The 15,981-nt window shown below is 36.0% G+C and overlaps 1 protein-coding gene across 3 annotated transcripts in view; it reads right to left on the bottom strand.

Annotated features, from left to right (window-relative positions):
• Positions 1-15,981, bottom strand: part of CHRM3 (cholinergic receptor muscarinic 3) — a 262,324-nt gene that overhangs the window by 179,174 nt on the left and 67,169 nt on the right. For all 3 annotated transcript variants that reach the window (XM_054280128.1, XM_054280131.1, XM_054280129.1), the window contains exon 2: positions 3,575-3,687. In XM_054280128.1, the coding sequence (XP_054136103.1) occupies positions 3,575-3,606 (32 nt within the window). In that variant the 5' untranslated portion in view covers positions 3,607-3,687. The remainder of the gene's footprint in view (positions 1-3,574; positions 3,688-15,981) is intronic.

The raw sequence follows: 15,981 nt of genomic DNA, 5'->3' as shown, positions 1-15,981 counted from the left end.
TTCTATTACCTCAGTTCAGGATATATCTCAGTAGGATAAGGATTACTTTAATAAATAATACATGCTTCATTTTTATTTTTTCAGTGTACCTGCCATGCCATTTACTCTGTCATCCAAACAAAGCCCATGATGCGTTTGGACAGCCAGACTGGCAGGTGGCAGAGATGGACCCAGGTTCACTGAATCCTCAGTGTGAACTCTGATGGAGCAATGCTCTAAGCAAAATCAATGGCAGTCTAGAGAACCATGAATATTGCCACTATAGGTAGAAAGCAATGGAAATAATAAAAACTGGTTTTAATACTTCTTAATGATGCTTCACAGTTAAAATGGATCACTTCAGTTACAACACCATTTGCAAACTCTGAGGAGCCTCCAGCACCGAGAAGCTGAATCAAGAGTTCAGAAGCAGAAACAGACAAAACACAAGCTTCCATTGTTCATTGATGGTACAGGAGGTTTCAGTACGTTATTTTTGACAGACTGTTTTGGGTTGAGAAACTGAGATACAGAGCTAGATTTTTCCATGTTTTCTTCTCATTGCCCTTTTTTTAAGTTAGGTAATAGAATGGTAATCTTACTTAGCAGCAGCTGCTATTGTTTCTTCAAGTGTCTATCTATAGAAAATACAGCTGGTAAATATTAGGAATACCTGCTATGTTTGTTGTTTTTTTTTTTAATTGAGCTTTCTATAATTATTCAGTCTTCCAAGTAAATGAAGGCAATTCTATATTAAAAATTCCTTTGTTATTCTTATAACTTAACATATGGCCAGAAACAAAAATTGTTTTTAGATGTCCTGACCTTTAATGTTTTATACATTCTCTTTTCAATTAACATAAACATCTCCCAAATAGCACCTGGCTCCTGTTCTCTATGGCTTCTTTTTCACCCTGTGCTGACTTTGTATGTTGAATACCTTAATAAAATATTTTCAAAATTAAAATACCATATGAATTTTCTCAATATCTAGCAGAAGATTAATATTTACATTTTTTTATTGTTGTTTGGCTTTGGGTTTTTTTTGGGGGGGGTTTGGTTCATTAGGATTTTTTTAAACCTCAGTGCTTTCCAGCAACGAAAAACCCCTACTAAAGTTGGTATCAGTTGGTCGAAAGCAGAATGAAAATCAGAAGGCGCTCAACTGCAGAATGATATACAATTTTGTATTTAAAGTTCTTCTTTCTTATAAGAGATTCATTTTCCCACAAGTTCTCAAATCCCACTGTGCCCTCTAAAAGCCTCACTTAACAGTAATAGGACACCTGTAATAGGTTTCCCTGGTCTGTCTAATAGGGATTTGGGAACAAACTAGAAACATTGTTATCATTATTATTTTACAGATTTTAAATATATACTACTGCTTGAATATTAGGGTTTGAATTTGATGAGAAAAGCTTACTTATCCTCTAGATATCATTCTGCAAGCCACTGTGGTAAAGCTAAAAAATCCTCTAGGTTTCACATCCTGTGTGATGGCATTCAGTTTACTTCCTGATGCCCACCTTAGCTTTCTTCTGGTTAGAAAGAAGCAGTGGAGTAACTTGCTGGTCATTGGAGAGCCTGTGTGAGCCTTGAGTGGATAGAGAAGTGAGAGGAGTATGAGGATGCCATTACACAAGGTACATTCTCTTGACTTGAAGATTTTGACTGCAAAGAGGAACACTTCTAACAAGAATGCCAAAGCAGTGTTTTTTAAGTTGTCAGAACAAGGAATAATAACATTTCTTAAATAATTGAAGATGTCATCAAATCTTTTTTTTTTTTTTTTAAGTCTGCTCTCAAGGGAAACACTGTGGATTAGAATGGATTTTGTTCTCCTGCTGGTGGACATAGGGAATAAATGCAGTAAAATGACAATAAAATGTAGTGGAGAAGACATCTACAAAAGGAGACATAATTCTACAGCATTTACACATATGGGATAGACAGTTTTCTCTGTTTAAAGAAGTTGGACCTTCCATGAGACTTGTCACAAAGCCCTGATTTCATGATGAATCAGTACACACTCAGGATGTATAAACAGGCTCAGAAAAGTATGGCACATTGTTGATAAGGAAAAAAGAGAAAAGTTCAAGTCTTTGAAGCAAATCTGCTAATTTGGAAAATACAAAGCTTAGTTAGAGAGCAATGCACAAGTCAATAAATACCCAGGTCAATGCTTTGCAGAACCAACAGGTGCTGGATAACCCATCAAACAATATCAGGTTTGTGCCCTCAAAAGTTGCAGGTGGAAACAAGCAAGGTGGTGCTCTTTTTGCTGTTTGTCTGGCTCCCTGGTTTCAGAGTTGTATGGTTACTACCTGGGAGGTGAAAAATTTGAAATACAAAGCCAGCTGACACTGATAACAGAGAAGCAGGCAGAAAATGCCCTCCACAGGATGAGAAAACGTGCTTCATGGCTGTCCATTTCTCTTTGAAAACACCCATTTTCACCAAAAATAATAGTAGCCAGTTTTGCTGGTGAACATCTCTATCCACTTATATGGGACATTTAAACACATCCTTCTATTACCAAGTGCACTCCTAGAAACTGCATTGCTTCTATCTTAGTTCATTACAGCAATTAAGCATGTACTAAGAACATCCTTGACTAAATGCCTTATGGCAGTAGGCAAATTAATATTTGCCTCTCTATTCTCTTTACTTTTTTCACTACTTCTGCATCCTTCTAAGAACTCTGGAATCTGGAGCAGAAGAGGAAAGATACCTTTCATATCATATCTTTTTCTAACCCAAACACTAGACCCAAATTTAGGGTAACAAACGTTTACAGGCAAATTTCAACAGTGGCTAAGCAACTATTCCAGACAATTCAGTATCATTCATAACCAGTCCCTGGCAAAAGAACCATATCTAAACCCTCAAAAAGGAGAAGAGCGAGAAAGTGAAGATTTAAACCTCAATTGCTCAACCTGATTTTTGGAGAGAAGACTGGGCTGCAATTTCTGGTGTGTTAAAGAGTAGTCAGTGGAACATTCTGATACCTAAATTTAGTTTGTCAATGTGTTTAGCCAAATGAACAATGAGTGCTTTGGATCTCATTATTGTATGTCTAGACACAGAAGCAATAATTCAGTTATAATATGAGGAGCCTTGCTTTCAATATTACTGATTATACAATACTTAACAGTGCTCAGAGATACTATAATCAGATTAATTGTAGGTACAAAACAGAGAAGCAGCACAAAAACCACAACTGGCAAATTATTTCCAAATATTTTCTCCAATTATTTCCTTTACCTGTGTTTTATAGTATATTTGTAACACAGTTACAGTTATCTTATTCCTAAATACATTGTGGTACGTGTCTGACCAAAAAGAAAATTTGCTTGGAATCTAATTTGAACTAGACACACTAAATGAAGGTGAAGATGCTTTCAAGCTGAAGGGAAACACAACATTTCAAGTTGAGTATCAGAATTTTTGCACAGCTCTAAATTCACCCAAAAAGAGAAAAGTTTCTGTACAGCTGTTTCTTAACTTAGGTTTCAGTTCTATACAGTTGTTTCTGAACTTAGGTTTCAGTTCCTTCTCTGAGGCATTTAATATAAATGTACAGAAGCAAACTCACCACGGGCACGGCAGAGGAGAAGTATATACCATGTTTCAGACGGCTGCATATCATCCAACCGGCAGTCCATTATACCATTGGCCAATGAAAGACTTTGCCATAACCATAAAGATCTTAAAGAAAAAAAAACAGAGAAGTCAAAAGATAATCACACAGAGAAGAAGTTAAAACTGAATGTTCTGTTCCTTATTTAAAATACAGTTTCACTGCTGTTTAAAGCATACTTTTAGAACAACAATAACAAAAGAGCCTGTTCTACATCATTACCATCCAAAAAGTGATGGATACATATTCTCTCATAACTACTGCAATGATATTTGCTCAGATACTTCATTTGCAATTATTTTACAGGTTTCTTTACATCCAGCTGGCTTCAAGATTCATATTTTTTTTTCAGTGCTGTTTAACAATGGCAGTTTTATACATTGGCATTTTCTCAAAAGAGTATTTTTCAAGTGCTATTTTTCTTCTTGTTTCATTTATGTGGGGCTCTATCACATATTTTCTACCAAAACACAAAATCCACATGCCAAAATTATCTACAAAGGTGGATGATGGGGAAGACCACTGCACAAGAGCAGGCAGCTGACAAAGCCAACACCTCTCAAACAAGATACAGTACTCAACCTGGCTTAACAGCACATGGAGAACAAGGGACACCCACCACCATCAACAACAACTAGGAATTCCTTGTCTCTCTTTTGCTAAACACAAAGGCCAGAGTGCTACAAAGCTTGCCTGAGGATCTGATCCCATTTTTACACATTGGTGATTGGCAGAATAATAAGAGACGGGTTCTTGGCCAAGTGGCTGTATAGCACAGAACCAAAAGCCAATGGAGCTTCAATGAAAAAATTCACATCAGCAATTTTCAGGAACCTTGTTTTCCCTTAATTAATTCTTAGTAGGCCTCCTTGAAAGAACTTTTACACAGAGCCATTTTTTCATGGTTCCTCAAAGTTCCCAGAAAGTGCTACAATTTAAACTGAAACACTGGCTCAAACCAAAAACCTGACAAATCTGGGGTTCTTGAGTTTTGTGGTTTGTGTTTGTTTGTTGGGAGGCAGGGGTTAGTGTGTTGGTTATTTGTTGTTGATGTCTGGTTGGTATTTTTTTTGGATTTTGTTTCCTCAAACAAAAAGGGATGGGAGGCTTCCATCACTCTAGATGTATCCTATTTCAGTAGATTGAATTTAATCAGATTTAAATATTTCCTCTCAAAAGAGGCTTTCAATTTTAAATCTATTTAATGTCAAATCTTAGGTTAAAAGAAAGTTCAGATTAAAGTGAAAATGTGACCCCAGCACAGTGGTTCCTCTCTCATGAAACTCTTTTAAAGTCAGATGTTCCAAAATACACTTTTCATCAGATAAAGAATGAGATTTCATGAGATTTCAGGGATCTCTCTGAAGTGAGGTTTTACATTTTCCATAGAACTGCAAAGAACTTAAAAGCTAAGAAATTTATTCTCTTTTCACCTTTTATGAGAACAACTTAGGTAAAATGAATATAATTTTCTGACATTTTTTCATGGACTATTTTTGTTTGCATCAATCACACTTTTCTTTTGTCTCCCTCTTCTGCAATTTTATGTCTAAATTCTGTTGATAATTTAAGGACAGTAACATGATCCTTCCAAATATTTAACCCTCCTACTCTGCTCTTCTCCTCCAAAAACCCACTAAAAATGCTGAACGATGGGTTCAATTGAGTGTACATGAATAGAAAACATCATCACCAAAATAGAATAACCAACTCTTATTCATATTTTTTATACAAGGGAATTTAATTTCTAATTTTCCTAACCATGAGAGTATTTTATCATGGTGGAGACCAGCATAAAAGTTAAAACAAATATGCTTGGGAAAAGGCATTTTACTCACATATAATAGTTTTTGTTGTACATGTTCTAAATATTTTTCTGTACTCATTTTCTAATTCTCTTTCACAGGATAAAATGATGCATTTTCAAGTACAGTAAGGCTTTTTTCAAACAATCAACATTTAGCAGATCCTACAACATGCTACTTATTGCTGCTATAGCTCACATCTCTGCTATCTTTTCAGCACAATGAACAGGAGTGAGGAATTGGTCCAATACAAAGAAAATATGTGAAAAACTTGTTCTTTTTTTTTAAAGGCAGGTCTATTTTCTCCCTTTAGAATACTACTGAACCCAAAAAACTACTGTAATGGATGAAGCACACAGGGGTAGGCTCAGAGAGAAGATCAAGTGCCTCACGTGCTACTGTTACTACTGAAACGCACATCAAAACGCACCCTTGTTTTGAAAAAGCATTTTACTGGTAAATACAGTATTTATATGAATATATTAGTATTTTAAAACGCTATTTAATATTTACAGTTTTACTATGTCGATGCAGTATGCACTACAAGCTTTAAAATTTTAGGCTTTGTAAAGACAAAATGAAATTCATATCAAATGTGAAAAATATGTAACAGAATCAATACAGTTATTTGAGGTCTTTTACAGGACATTATCTTTCTCAAAGCCTGCAAGAACCATAGCTATATCATAAGCCCTTTCCATAACTTATTTAGATAAAGTGATCTATTTGTTATTTCATTCATCATTTTCAGCTGTGCACCTATGACAAGGCACCAGCCCAGCCCTGCCAAGACAGTAAGGTGGGCAATCAGATAATTAGTTTTTCCTTGAACAGACTTAGAATTCTCTGAAGGACTTCCTCCTTCCAGGTGATGAAAGAACTGAAAAACAAAGCCAAACTAAATAACCCCAAACAATAACATTAAAACTAGACAAAAACCTGTGAAGCTCAGCATTTAAGAAAACTGTGAGGAGACAATTTCCCACTCTCCTAGTTATTTCCTTTAAAAATATAAAATTAATGTGAGAAATCAGAGTCTTTTTTTACATTATCATATCTTTCCTTTACTATAAAGCAGTATATTCCACAAAATTTTCAGGAACTTTGCAGATTCTTCTTCACAGTGTGAGAGGTTGTAGAATGTAGAAAGCCATCAATAGGCACAATGAACAGGGTCTGGTAAGGTAACTGCTGAAGTTGCATTATAATTTCTGAACAAATACACTTTTGTTTAAGCAATTACCCTGTCTTAACTTGGAGGTAGATGCTGTTTAAAGTGAATGCACTCTCATGTCAGTGAATTAGAGATGATAGTGCTTGATAGAGATGATCAAGCACTGTGACTCAAATACAAGGGAATCGAGTTACTGCTGTGAAGTGCAAAGTTATTAAAGCATTTTAACAGAAGCCCCTGACCATCATTCAGTCACATGATTGAGGGGTTTGTCTTGCAGGACTAGATTCCTGAGCTGCACTTTAGGATGCTTTAGTGACCAATGTAAAAAGCTGGAAATGGTGTTTACACATTCTGATGACAGTCTTAATATGTCAAGAAGATTTCTGCAGAGCCAAAACAATACAAGTTTTGGCTGTCCTGTGGTAGTCTGACTGCCCATAAAATAAAAAGCCATAAAAAGACTTCAATGTTTTCAAATACTTTAAGAACATGAAGGAAAAAAATAAACTTTGCAAGGACTAATGTAGTTGTATTTTTTGAGTATGCACAAAACCAAATAAGGTATTATTCCCTACAAAGAGGCTTTTTAAGGAAGCTACTAAATATTAACAAAAGTGACAAAACACCCAAAACACAAACAACTAAAAATCTGCTCACTGTAGCCCGAGTCTCAATCTGTTCCCAGCACTCAAGTGTCGCAGGTGGACAGTAAGAATTTATTTGTGACTTCTCTGCTAGGCACAAGACAGTTAGTTGAATCACAGTCTCAGAATTACATAAAAAGCAGTAGTCTCTGTGCACCAGCATTATATTGGGACCACCTGTCCCTTCAGCCAGCTCCTGCAAGATCAGCAGTGCTCCAGCACAGCTACAGGGACTGACTCTAGTGCCCACCTCAGCACCAAGGGCTGCCTGCTGCCAGAGCAGAGCCTCTGCAGTCTGTAAAACGCAAAAAGAACGAATCTGAGAATGAAGGAAAAATTCTCTCCTAGACTGAAGTCTCAGAAACGTGGAAAGAGTTCCAGGCTGTGCACGTCTCACTGTCACTGCCACAAAAGCCTTCCTAAAAAACAGCAATTTCCTGAGTGTCTTATGCAGCTACACAAGCACCCAGAGAGAACGCAAACTAGCAATTGATTTCATTAATTAGAAAAGTTGCTTTGAAGGAACTGAACATTACTGACAGAAGCAGTTTGCAAGCATTGTTCTCTAATGAAATCTAAACTGTCATTTCAAGAAAGGCAAAGGGTTTTTTTTCTAACAAGCAACATGCACTGAAAACTAATTAGAAGCTGTAGGTACATGGCTGTATTTCATACCCAGTGAAAGGCTAATCTCAAATAGCCAACTGCAAATGGCTCAGCTTGTACAGATAAAATGAACAAGTCACTGGAGCACCTTTATTGTCACCTTACACAAGGCTGTCCCAGTGCTGCTCATCTGAAGGGGCAGAGAGGAACGTGACCATTCCCACAGCCTGCCTCTGTTGCTCTGCAGGCACCCCACCAGACCACCATGCATGCTGGATGAATTTCCAATCCTTAAAAATGTAACACTGAGGAGAACAATTTTTGTACCAGCACCTCTAATTCTTGACTCCTGTTCTTTTCTTTCAATCAGTCAAACCAGTGGTTCCTACCTGGTATAACATAACAAAAGGAAAACACAAAAACCCAGCAGTGCTGCCAGCTACATACTGTGCAAAGCAGGATGGATACGCCATGTAAATGCACACAGGTGCTAAAGAGCTTTCATGGTAAAAACAAGAAAGCTACATGTGGTTTTCAGTCATGGGCTTCATTCAAACTGATTGCTATTTGTACAGTTTCCCTTATTTAAATGAAAACTTCTCATCGGGTTTAGTTCTACTAAAATTTGCATCATCAACATGCTAAATGGCAGGTGATGATTCTAACACACTGAAAAATAGCCAAATAATAATTATTCACAAAAACCCCTGGATGCACTTGTCCCCTTAAAATAATCAAAACTGGATTGTATTAAAATGTCCAAGAATTCTAGCCCCTACGAACTAATACAACTTGTTTTAATCAAATGTTGTTTTATGTTATGAATATGCAACATTTTAAACTGTGGAATAGCACATTATTGCTTGAAACTCTCAAGTTTGTTTTAAGAGTGAGACCTCATAACCACAACATCTAATGAGTCCTGATAAATGATAATAATAATGAATCCTTTGGTCTTTAAACAAACTATACTAGCCACTGACCTATTTTCAAAGTTTAACCAATTCAGCTTGCACTTAAAAAAAACCTCTACTGCTCAGAGGGAAAAGAATATGATCTTCCATTAAAATACTATTTTCCAAAAAGAAAAAATGTAGCAAAAAACCTGAAAAAACCACAGTTAATTTGAAAACACATTTGAAGCACAGTTAATTAAAAATATATATGGCAGCATGCATTTAAAAAAAAATAAATCTGGTTATTAGCACCAGTATCCCACCTCCATCACAGAGAGCAGCCTGCTCCAAGGTCAGAGGTTCTAAGCTGAACACAAAAACACTCAAATGGTGTCAGAGGATGAAGTAAAAATTTAGTCCTGGATTCACTTCCCTGTGTACACAGTTTTAGATTTTACCTGTGTCTTACTGTCATTGTTACAAAGACCTCTCTAAAAATTGGCAATTTCCTGAGCATCCTATGCAGCTATACAAGTATCCAGAAGGAATACAAATTAGCAATTTTCACAAAGAATTGTCTGATATTAACTTTCCAAACAAGAGATTTTCACTCAAAGGAACAAAGGACTATTTACCTGTGATTTCTGATCAGTGAATTTCACTTGTAGCAGAGCAAGTGAAACTATGAAACATAATTTACATTTCTCTAGCATCTTTCTTTACTTTTTTCTCATACAGATCCCCCACCCTACGATATTTTCATTCAATGTTTGTAATTAATTGAAGGCTATTTGCCTCAACTCTTCAACAGTGTGAGATACATAAAATTATTTATTATTTTATTGTAATTTATTAAAAAATTTCTAGTAACAAATTGGCAAAGCAAGTATTTGTATCCTCATATTATATTAACTAAATAATATTTTCAGGAACCTGAAAAATTCCCATGCAACCTGTTGTGCTATGTAACACTTAAATGGCCAGTTTTTCTGTACAATGATTTCTGTACAAAAATTAGCTCCTTTTGCCTGTGTGAGATATGAATAAAGTAGAAGAACAAAGTATATAGCCAAAAGTGATGGCTTGAACATATATTCTAGCATTTAGAAATAACAGTTCAATACAATGTAAAAAGAGAAAAAAAAATTACTTCTTAACCAGAAATAATTGTTATCCAGGACTGATTGTGGATGAAGTTTGAAAGCAGAATCACCTTACTCCCACAAGGTAGCAATGAGGTTGTGCTTAGCACGTGTCCCCAAAGTCAATCCTGTAGGGAACTGCTGGTAGTTAACAATAACCCTCTACACAGACCAACCACAAAATCACTTGTTAAAAATACCAAACAAAACACAAACAAACAAAAAACCCCCCAACCTTTAAATACTGCCTATGATATATTATTTACATTGTAATAAATCTTCTCTAGGAGAAATCAGCTTGCAACAGCTTCATGGCAGCTCCTCAATGCACACTAACACCAGCACCACGGATTTGGACTCAGAAGTGAGGGGATGAAATTGATTTTAACCTCTTCAAAAGTCTTTCATCCTCCTCTACAGAAGTATGAAGAAAACTCAAACTGGTGCAGCAAATACCCACTATATACACTGTTTTGGGATTACAAAATCTAGAAACAATCCTGGTTTCTTTGAAACAAATAGAAAATTTAAGATATGGGGTAAAAGCAAGTAATTAAAAACCCCCAAGGATCTCACAGATAGAGGTTCAGACTAGAAACATAGGGGTGTTTCTCAAAGCAGCAGGCAGAACTGGAGAGAAAAAAAAATAAAATTAAAATTAGAAACTGTTTGGGAGGCAGTTAAAAATTGTTGATACAACACTTCACCTACTTTGTTCGTGGATGACTTACTGGACATTTGAAATGTTGATTTACCCTAAAGCTTGCCTGTGATGTTCTAATTCACAGGCCACCTGTTCAGAGTGCATGTTTTGGGAAGAGAGAAGGTAAGAACCTCAAACCATGGAATACAGGAACCAAGAAAATTACTCTTTGTCTCTTGGGGAATGCAGGCAGCTGCCCACCTGGCAGAATGTTTTCCTTACAGGGACCAGAGACATAATGGAATACCTGAAACAGGGACATCAAATTTTCTCATTTCCAGAACAACTGTACTGGAAGTAGCATCCTGAAAGTAGGAGTAAAATCACAAAAGATGGAAAGAAAGTGAGTTATTAAAGTTTCATTATTTGGTTTTTTTTTGAAAATACTATATTCCAAAATCACTAAGAACCAAGTAAATTTTTTATAATTAATAAGACATACAATATTCAAAAGAATTTGAGGTAGCAGAGAATATTCATCAGTTCACAATATTCTTTAAATTGCTAAGCAAATTAGTTCAGAATATCAGAAGATGTCTTCTGTTACTAAGGCATAAGTACATATTGTACAAATTCCAGATGACCAACTTATATTACTGATTTTTATATGGGTGATAAAACACAATGTTTAAAAACCTATTTTTATTACTGTTTGAGCAAAATTAATATTTTAAATTAACCCCAAGCAGAAAGAGAGAGAGAGAGAGAGAGAAAGAGAGAATAAGCAAGCTTTTTCCTCAAAATTCTAGTGCTTTCCTAAACAAGATGTTGTTAGCCAAATCTTAATATTCTGTTTCTGCATTACTATTGCTCTGTTACATTGTCTAGGAAGGTTCTCTTTCAGGAAATAAGAAGGGACAGAGAATAGTTTTTCTGCTAATATGATCTAAACAAATAAGATAAAGAATTCAGATACTACAAGGATGTTCTGTTCCCTGCTATGGGGTAGCTTTATTAGTAATAATTATGAGGCTAAGTTACACATAAAAATCATTCAAGAGAGATTAAAGGCTTATGCTAAACTTATAAAAGCTATGACCTAGACGCTAACCTTCAAATATTAAAAAAAATTTCCAAAAGCCAAAGAAGAACATGCTATATATGGAAAGATAATCACTTCATAAACTTTAGGGAGATGTCTGAAACAGGCAACTGCTGCAGAGAGAGAGCATGAAACTGCAACACTTGCTATCACTTAAAAGCTAACTCATCAGAGAGGAGAATGATTTCAAGGCTGGAAGAGGCTTAAGACAGGCTATTGGGTTTTTCTCTACATTCTATTTCAAAATCCATGAAAAAAACAACAAAACAATCAAAAACAAACAAACAAAACCCCAGACTAATTCAACAGAACATCATCAAAGAAAAATGCTTCCATTAAAGCACAATGTTCTTCTTTGGTCACAGTTTATCCCTTATTATCCATAATCATTCATACTACCCACAGAACCATACAAGCTTGTGACTGCTTTATACAGAATAACAGGATAATTATGTACTTAACAAACCCTACAAGAGAACAAAACTGTGATCCTGAGAGAGCACAAAACACTTTTGCAAATGGTATCAAAAGGGTAAGGGGGGAAATAAAAAGCAGCTATGACTGATAGAATACTTGAAACTGAATAATTCCACTTAATAATTACAATCTGTTTATTGTCTCTCTTTCTTTTATATTTTTTTTTAAATCAGATTACATGTAAATAGAGATTTGAAGTTCATTAAGACACGTTTCAGAGCATGTGGTATTTTGGAACTACAACTTTAAGAAAACTTCAAAATTGTATTTTTTTGTTTTGTTTAATTTTTTCGGGGATTTTTTGGGGGTTTTTTTGTTTCTTTTGTTTTGTTTTTCCTTAAGAGATATCCTTTATGTGTGGAAGATGATTAACCATATTGTTTTATCAATTAAAAAAATTTTTAGAATAATAAAGCATTCTGAAAAGCTAGCCTAAGTTTTGAACACACTCCAAAACATTGCTGTGTTTGTTTCCAAAAGAAAAGTTACAGGGGTGGATGGGGGGGGATTTTTTTTTTTTATTTAGATTAGCATTTGGTTAGTTTTGTCTTTAAGAAAGAGTCAAGTTCTTGTTAAAAAAAATCTGAATAACTAAAATTGTTTTAAATGTTTCATTTGCATCAGTATTTCCCTACTTCTGTCATTTTTAATAAAAAGATGATGCTATTTCTAGACCTTCTTCACAGAAAGCCTGTTAAACTTGGTGTCATTTTTAAATAAAATCAATAAAAGTCAATGCTATCTACACCTGTATCTGCAACAATAAATGACAATTCTGACAGGGTGAGATCTAAAACACAATGTCTTTTCTCTCTGAGTAGAATTAACCAGCAATTCCTCAGACACTCTGGTGACAGGGAACTGTGTTTATATTTTAGATAGTGACCATGATAAGCCAAACGTTAATGACCTTCTCTTTCCAGGCAAAACAAACCATTTTTGTAATGGAGTTTGTTTCTCTCAATTACATTAATTGTAAATGTATGATTTTAATCTCATCTTGAGGAATTTGTGCTGAAGTTCACTTTGTACATCCAGCCAAACTAAAGATTTTCATGCCCTGTGAACTGAAAACATTTGATTCTCAAAAAAATGCTAACATTTTTCTTTATAAATCAGAGTGTAAGCTACCAAAGTGAGACAGCTGAAGACTTCCTAGTACATCCATAAATTGTCAATATTATAGTGGTTTCTTCCCAAGTAAAACTTACGCTTGAGTGTCTAGTTTGTTTTTATTTGCTTTCATGTTGTTTTTATTTGTTTTCATTTGTTAATTTTTCTTTGCTTAGCTCTTTGTCATGCTTGAAACAGCTTTACTGGCTTTTCAAACACATTTATTTCAGAAACTTGTAGGGACATAGGAGAATTGTACTGCCTCTGAAAGGAGTCCAATGAGCTCAGACTGTCACTTCCAACAGAAAAAATAAAAGCAAAATGCCCAGGCAGTAATACAAGTTATCCACAAGAATAATCCATCTACTCCCCAGCTTCCAGAAACTTGACAGAATCACTGAGCCACATATGGTGCTGTGTATGGTATTCTGTGCCTGGTATTATCTCCATCTCCTAAAATCCCTCTGCAATTCTTTTAGCTTCCCTCACTATCCCAAATAAGTTTACTCCATCAGGAAACCTTACCATTCAGCTGGTCTCCAATTAAATATATATTCACCTGAATGAGCATTTTTAATGTCAAGTTAACTGATATTTGTAATATCAGATACAATAAAATCATGATAATACAAGATGAAGAAACATTCTCATTACAAGGGAATTTGTTATTTGTTTTCTGAGTTCTCAGAAAAACCACACCAAAAATGGAAGGCATGTATGAGTCTAGTATCTAACTTGTGAGGTTTCTACAAGTTTCAGGATGAATAGGGGGTGGAAAGAGACAGCAGTAATGAAATAAGGCTATTAAAAGTGGGCAAGAAACACTAAGTATCAATCTGCTTTGCCTTGCATCCATTACATCTGCTGGCACCAGGACTATCTGCAGATCTGTCCTTTCCAAATCAGGTCTACCCAGAGAGAGGATGAGAGGAAAATTTAGATGACTTAAGACAGAAAAAAATTAACAACTAATAAAGCTTAGTTATTTTCTTTGCTTATAGAAAAAACTTTTGCAAATTCCAGATCTAACTGAATATCCCTATATTGGGGGAAAAATAGATGCTGTTTTAGCAGCAAAGAGTAAGAGCCATATTCTGATAATGGTTCAATTTCCTGTGCATGTGAGAAAGGAAAAGAGAAAGCAATAGAGCTTAGAAAACACTTTTTTTTTTCTTCTATAAGACAACATGTCACAAAGGGAAAGCTCCACTGCTGTGAAAAATTGTCAGTTTTTCTTTTCCTATAGACAGAGACTTTCTTGACTGGATGGTAGATACTCAGAGAGGCAAAGATGCAGGTCTACACTGAGGTCTGCCCAAAACTAAGCGTGCCTGGGGTTGGAAGGATGACTTGGAAAATGCTCTTCATCTTATTCATCACAGGAATCTTGTCAGTCCCCATCACCAAGTTAAACAAACCATCCAGTGGCATGCCTGGTGAGGAGCTTGTCTATACAAAGACTTTCCAAGCCCAATGAACTCTTGCACCTGCCTAGTGATGTCTGGAGGAGGTCTTTTATTTTCCAGGAAAGACAGAAAGGCTGCAAGGAAATGTCCTGCAGGAGCAGAGAAACACAGGGGAAAGAGTAAGATTCACTAGGGGGGGTCAGATGGCAAAAGCCTGTATTCACACCTGGTCTCTTTCACCTTTATTCTATCTTAATATTCCAAGGTTTTCAGAGCAAGATAACTTTTTAAAAATCAGAAAATTACGACAACACAAAGAAGAACACCTTAAACTTGACTCTATGGGACATCTTTTGCTTTCTTGCACTGTTGGGAAGCCCTCAAATGACCTTTTCCAAGTCTTGGGTACAACCTGCATTGTGGCCAATTGTGCCAGAAATTAAGTAACATGCTATTGGCAGGATTCAAGAAAACAAAGTTAATGAGGCAGTTGTGTTACTGGGACTGCTTCTGGGACCTCCTCAAATGCTCCTGAATACACAGCTCACTACAGCTGCTCCCTGTGTGTGCCCATAAATATGCAGGAAGTGTTAGAGAAATACAAAGAGGTAAATACCAAATCCTCAGCTGGGATCCTGTTACATAACTCTGAAACTCATGGACACCTCCCTAAGCTAAAGGATATTAAAGACCTCTTAAAGCAACCTGAGGAATGTATCTTGAGATACAGAGCAAGAATGGATTTAAAGGGCCAGGAAGCATTCTTGTGGTAAGAGGGGAGGAAACTTAACCAAGTGAAAAGCCACGAACAATAATCATATTTTAGGGGCTCATCACGACAGCTCTATAAATTAAGGGAAGTAAAAGTCAGTGCACATTCCAGGGAAGCAGCTGCTGCTGAGCAGGTACCTGCGCACCAACTGAATCTCCAATATCTGTATTTGATACAGGGACAAAATTTGTCACCTTGCCCCCCTGCTGACAACTGTTGAGAGCAAAAAGCACAGCAGAAGGAAGGCAGAAACAACTTAATACTCTCTCAGTATTAACATCTTGCAACTTATATTGTATTTACAGGGGAATGCTGCCACAACATTGACCTCCAACAAAGCCTACAGTGTGTGAATCAGTGAGGTTCAGCACAATCCCCTCAAAAAATGTGGTGGTGAGTCACTGTCAGAAACAGCTTCCTGCTTGTTTTGCAAAAGAGGAAGAGGCAGGAAAGGGATGAATGAAGAAATGAATAAATGGTTTGTGTATTTCTTTTCTCTGAAATGCTGGCTCTGAAGAGGACACAGGTGAAGAGAAAGCAGCAGCAGCAGTTGCTCAAGGCTGTCACACATGAAAAATG

Source organism: Melozone crissalis, unplaced genomic scaffold, assembly GCF_028551555.1.
Source record: "Melozone crissalis strain CALT ecotype California unplaced genomic scaffold, PUWL_Pcris_2 ptg000027l_1, whole genome shotgun sequence".
NCBI lineage: Eukaryota > Metazoa > Chordata > Aves > Passeriformes > Passerellidae > Melozone > Melozone crissalis.
The sequence above is the reverse complement of the archived record's forward strand: the minus strand, read 5'-3'. Positions and strand labels throughout refer to the sequence as shown.